General features: G+C 31.8%; 1 protein-coding gene across 3 annotated transcripts in view; it reads left to right on the plus strand.

Moving 5' to 3' along the window:
• The window catches only part of DCUN1D1 (defective in cullin neddylation 1 domain containing 1), a 32615-nt gene extending 29250 nt beyond the window's left edge, over positions 1-3365 (plus strand). For all 3 annotated transcript variants that reach the window (XM_070509349.1, XM_044771140.2, XM_070509347.1), the window contains exon 7: positions 603-3365. In XM_070509349.1, coding sequence (XP_070365450.1) covers positions 603-682 — 80 coding nt within the window. In that variant the 3' untranslated portion in view covers positions 683-3365. The remainder of the gene's footprint in view (positions 1-602) is intronic.
• The last annotated feature ends 2635 nt before the right edge of the window (positions 3366-6000 follow it).

A 6000-nucleotide genomic window follows, 5' to 3' on the forward strand; every position in this document is an offset into this window, starting at 1 on the left:
TTGACTGATAATTGTGCTTTCTGTTAGACGTTATACAAAACTGGAGAACTTCCTGATTTGGAGGTTGGCATGTGGATGTATAGAAGCCTGCATCTATGCAATTTCAAATCTTTTACTCATTTATTATCATGAAATAGGAAAGATTTCCTTTGTAAGGTTGCCAGAAAACGCCTGAAAACGTGTTTCCTCCTACCTACTATGCTGTCAGCACTGGCAGCATGCCGTTTTATCATGGCCGTTCCTTAGTTTGCCAGTTTTAACCAGATTACTTCAGTGGCCTTCAGAAAACCATAGTATTATTGAGTGGTTACCGGAAAAGTTATTTTTATCATTCACGGAACGATCAAGTGTTAGAATAATAGAGTAGAGAGAATACAAGGAATATTTTGAGCAGAACCTCTATAAATAGGTAGAATTTTGGAAGTCCTATCAGTGGGACTATTTATGATGATATACTTGAACTGTTATGGGGAAGGTATTTTAAAAAAGAAAGAATTCTATTAAAATGTAAGCCTTATTTCTGTTTCTTTCCTTCCTTTCTCTCATATATATATATATATATATATGTATCTATATATATATATGTTTTTTTTTTTTTCCAGGAGCATGGCCTGTTCTTATTGATGACTTTGTGGAATTTGCACGCCCTCAAATTGCTGGGACAAAAAGTACAACAGTGTAGCACTAAAGGAACCTTCTAGAATGTACATAGTCTGTACAATATTAATACAACGGAAAATTGCACAGTCAATTTCTGCTGGCTGGACTGAACTGAAGATCAATCCTCACAATTCAGACTGAGGGTTGAGACAAAACTTTAAGGATACATCTTGGACCATATCGTATTTCATTCTTCTAATGGTGGTTTGGGCTTGTCTTCTAGTCTGGGCCGCTCTAAACATTTATGATTCCAACATTGTGGATTTCATCTTATATCTGTGGACCATCCTAGTTTACTCTCCCATAAGTCTTAGAAGCTTTATGGTGATTATTTTGAGGTTTCCATTCTTGCATAAAGCACAATGCTGTCTTCATCAGAAAACAGTTTGGCATAAGAATTAAACATATGAACATCACAAACAATTTATAAAAACTTCTTAAATATATGCTTTGGGCTAGTTGCAAAGACTATGCTGATAGCACTTCCAATGAGAGTGATATATTTAAGTGTACCAGATCTGGAATGGTGTTTTGGTTTGGGGGGATTTTTTTTTCTGGCAAATCACATGTATTGTTAACGTGAGTAGAGTATCTGATGAAAAATTTGTCAAAATAACCAACGTGAAACATTTTTAGGATAACTTGGTGTGCCTACCTGAAAAATTTATTGTGTTTCAGACCCTCGATTTCAAAAGGTTCCACAGAACTAGTCTGCACTTATCTTACCCATGTTTATATATATAGTTGTCCTACAGGGAGCTTTTATTTAGAAAATGTCTGCATAATGTTAGATTCTACTTGTGTCTACATTGTGCACTACATAATTGGATTTCATTATGATTTTGAAATGCTTATATGCCTGTCGAATAAGTTAAACTATTTAATTTGTTTTGAATGTTTTAGATTGCTACACAATACAATATTCTAAATTTAGGCATGAGGGTTTATTTTTTGTTTTTTGGGGGTTTTTTGTGAGCGCACTATGGAACACAAATGAAATTCTCTTAATTTATAAGAAGATAGTAGGAATTAAATTTTGAAAATGGTCATGATGAGCCATGAAGTTCAATCCTTATAATATAGGTACTGCTCTTTCAGACAAATAGTCCATTTTTGATGACTTCTTATTTTGTTGAAATTGCTTTAACTGCTAATCACTGTGGTTGCCAAATACTTACTTCAGGAGCAGAGATTTTCCAGCAAGCATGCACTTGATGCAAAATACCAATCTGGCTTCTATTTTTGTAAATTATTTAGTCTCTTTACTGTTTTTGTTTCACTTAAATTAGCTCAATTTTCACATCAAAGCAGAAGTCTGTCTTGTATGTATTTTTGTCATTACAAGACCTGTGAACTGCTTTCATGCTGAAAATGCTCATTTCTCTGTTCACTTCCTGATATGTGAAGAAGGGTCTATTGCTTTCTTAAACATTTCTGTAAGGCAGGTTAAAACATGTAAAACTTCAAATATTGGATGCCTATGATCTTTAGCAGGAATCGATTTTGCTTGGTGTATTCAGGCACTCTCTAAGGTCTAATGTTGAAATTATCAAAGGAATATACTTCAGATTAGCAGTACATTTTATGTAGATGTGGGAATGATTTTAAGAAACATTGTCATATTAAAACCACTTTTTATTACATGATTTTGAAATTGAGTAGAAAGCTTTCCCCATAGATATTATATCAATATTCCAATCATAATTTTAATTCAAGAATGTAATTCTACCAAAGGAGAATTTTGAAAACTTCTATTTAGGTTATTGGAATTGGTTATTTAAAGAAAAAAAAGAAAGAAGAAGACTCGTCCTGCTGCTTTCAGTATTTCCTGATTTCATATTTGTAAATATAAAGAACTACAATTATGAAAAACTTAAAAAGATATATCTATGTACTATGTTTCCTGTCTTGAAGATTTTGAGTTATGATATTGTTTTCAGATTGATTAATTCGAGTATGCTGTGTTTTGAAATGAGATCCCATTAGCTTTTTTTTCAATATAAATTGTTTTTCATAAAAGTCTGATATTGGTTCATGGCCTAGTGCCTTGGGTTTTACAGACTTTTTCTTTTAAATGCAAGACGTTTTCAACAAAATAGTGTTTGTCATCAGTTTGGTACTAAACATTTATAATTACTGTGTAATTATAAACAAAAAATACATAAAGCTTTGAATATAATTATGTAGCATAAAAGTTAAGGTTCACTCTATGATGGCATCTTAGAATTAATACTCTTACTAGGGCTGAGAAGAGAAGACTGATTTTAATGTGGTGTGATTATTCTGGGGATAAATGTCTGCTTCCAGGGAATATTTTGTACTAAAAAATGCTTACACATATGGCCATGTGTGAGTGTGTGTGAGTGTGTGTCTGTGAAAGAGAGTTATTGGCAGAGAGAGGTTGAGAGAGACACACTCACACACAACACGCAACTTGAATCGCTTTAACTCATTAGTGTTTCAGTCTTTCTGGTAAACTCCCCATGCTGATTTTCCTTTGCCAAATGTCAAAACAGGTACACATTTTAAAATGTAATGCTTTTTAAATAGTAAAGTGTATAAAATTAGAAGTGCCCACATGAAAAATACTTGAGATGAAGAGTATCTTTAGTGACTATCATCTGCATATCTCTGTAAGTTCAATTGTGTTCTTACAATCCCTGTCACATTACCAACCGAGGCAATAAAAGCTTCAGTGAAATTGCCATGACTAAATCTTTTCACACATTATTTCAGTGTAATATTTTTAAAGACTAAAATATACCTGAAAATTTTTCCAGGATGAATAATTAATCACAGAAAGAGCATTATAATGGCAAGTTTTGGGGAGAAAAGACATGCCAAGTCTTGTTTACTACATTTAAAATGTTTACAACTATACTGGGCTGCTCTCTTAATTAACAGTACTGTAGTTGTGTAATATGACATTGTAAGTGTGTGTTCTTCATTAGGCTTTTAATTTAAAAGTTTTAATGAGAGAAAGTAAACTTAATAAAATAACATGGGAAGTCTTTTATATAATATCCTTCTGGGGGAATTCTTATTTAAGCAAGGTATATTATTTTTTTTCCTCAGATTTAAGTGAATGAAATGTTCATCTAATTTTTATTTGCTGATAAGAAGTTTGAGTAGTTGTAGCTAGCTTAACGTGCACTTTGCTTGGATTTTTTAAAACATGTTACTATTGAGACTACGTATTGTAAAACTTCTGTAACCTTTATGGATGAATGACGGAAGAAAAGTTAAACCTAATGAAAGAATTTTGGAATAAAAAAAGAAGGTGGTGCTGGGGAAATTTATTATAGTTCACAAAGTATGCCTTTGTAAACCTGAATCAACTTTTAGCAAGAATTAATTTATGTAGTTCTAAATGTTAAATTGTGTATATTTAATAGAAAATACTTATTTGGCACCTCAGCAGTTTTCTTCAAATGTTACTTTATACTTTTAACAATATAATTTATATTGGCTACATAGATGTTTTGATAAGATTTTATCAAATTTGATAATGTAATGATAAAATGTTTTTTAAATGTGAACTATTTACCATATATCTTAGTAACTGAGGACACAATACCTGAATTGTGATTTCAACCTAATGTGATAATTAGGGTTCAAATTATGGCTCATCATTTAATTGATTATAAACGAGTATATTTCTGAACTCTTGCCTCCATTTTTACAATCATATAGCAGTAATTTCTATTTTTATTTTATAGAAATGTGGTGAAGTTATACGTTATGATACCTTTACCTTTGAGTTCTGCGGGAAAAGGGTTTATATTTTGTAGTTAAGGTAAATTTGAAAATTCTAATAGTACAAATCCCCTTTTCCAAATTTATCCATACTATTTATTGCCATTTTGGTTGAGGATTTGCTTGATTTGTGCCTGATTTTGGAGGCAAATAATGCTGTTTTTTAAACTCAGTACAGTTACATAAATGGTTTTTACCAGAGCATTCTTGCCATCTTATTTTCTTTACTGCCTGTTGGGTAATTGGCATTTTCTATTGACCAACTCATTTATTTACAACTTTGCTCAGGCTCAGTATTTTGTGTTAATGGGGCTTTTGACTTCTCTTTGGTTGATCTTTTTTTAATCTGTCAAGAAAATAATGATAAAAGGTGCACAGCCTTTGTAGTAGATGGAATTCCTAAAAAGTAATATTTTTCTTTATGGTGTTTTAAAGACAAATTATTTTGGAAATCATTTTATAATTAGCCAAGTTTAAAATTGAGATTCTAAAGGTGGGTTTTTAATTTAGGTATATCCAATTTTTTCTTAGGAGTATTTCTTAAGTATTTTCAGTTTAATTTTTTTCTTGTATTTGTGCTGTGCAGAAATCAGTGTAGCCTGTGACTTAGAGCATTGGTTTTCAAACCGTCCTTTGAGGCCGCCCTATCTCCTGACATTGGGCCCTAGCAGGCAGGTTGGGTCTCCTTCCACTTATCTGTAGCTTTCTACTGTATCTCTTGTAGGTTAGTGGCATTTCATATGAGATTTGATTTGGGGGAAAATGTTTGGTTAAAAATATTTTTGTTTTTTGATGGCTGGCTTAGAGGGAATAGTACCTCTTTGGCAGATTTTTCAGTAGAATGGAAAGAGAGAGAGTCAGACTGAAATTAAAGCAGGCCTAATCATGGAAGGCAGCACTGCTTCGAAAAGAAGAATCCAGCAAATAAATTTACAGCAAAGGAAGAATTTTGAATCAAAATAGTGAAAACACGGCTTAATTTGAAGCAATGAAAAGTTTGAAACTTATCAGAAGAGGCAGCGTGTGAGTGACTTAGTGACCAAAGAAAAGAAGACAAAAATGGATAATGTTCATTTTTTATTGGGAATGTATATATCTATTTAGATGCATGTTCAGTATAAATATTAAAACTTTATTTCAAGTTATAAAATATTCTAAGAAAACTTTGTATCTAATAGAAAACTTGGGCAATACCAAATGAGACTTTTACACAAAGGAATATTGTAGGTCTTAAATTTAGGGGGAAACAAAATGGCTAAGAGAAAATATAATGTAAGCTCTAGACAATGAATTTTGTCACATAGTTAACATGACACATAGCATATTTGATCGGTAAGTTTTAGAGAAGTACTTGGAATCATCTAAAAATAGCATGTTTAGTTTTCAAGCAAATGCTAATAATATTCTTAATCCTGATAGTATATTGGAATTAATTGCTTTGAAATTATATGAAGTGAATAGGCTGTCAGCCAGAGCTTTAAAATAGTCATTGCTAAGACTTTGTTGTAATGATGCTTAAAAAAAAATAGCTTTATTGAGGTATAATTTACACACCATAAAATTCACCCATTGTAAATGTACAAT

Source organism: Equus asinus, chromosome 5, assembly GCF_041296235.1.
Source record: "Equus asinus isolate D_3611 breed Donkey chromosome 5, EquAss-T2T_v2, whole genome shotgun sequence".
Taxonomy (NCBI): Eukaryota; Metazoa; Chordata; class Mammalia; order Perissodactyla; family Equidae; genus Equus; species Equus asinus.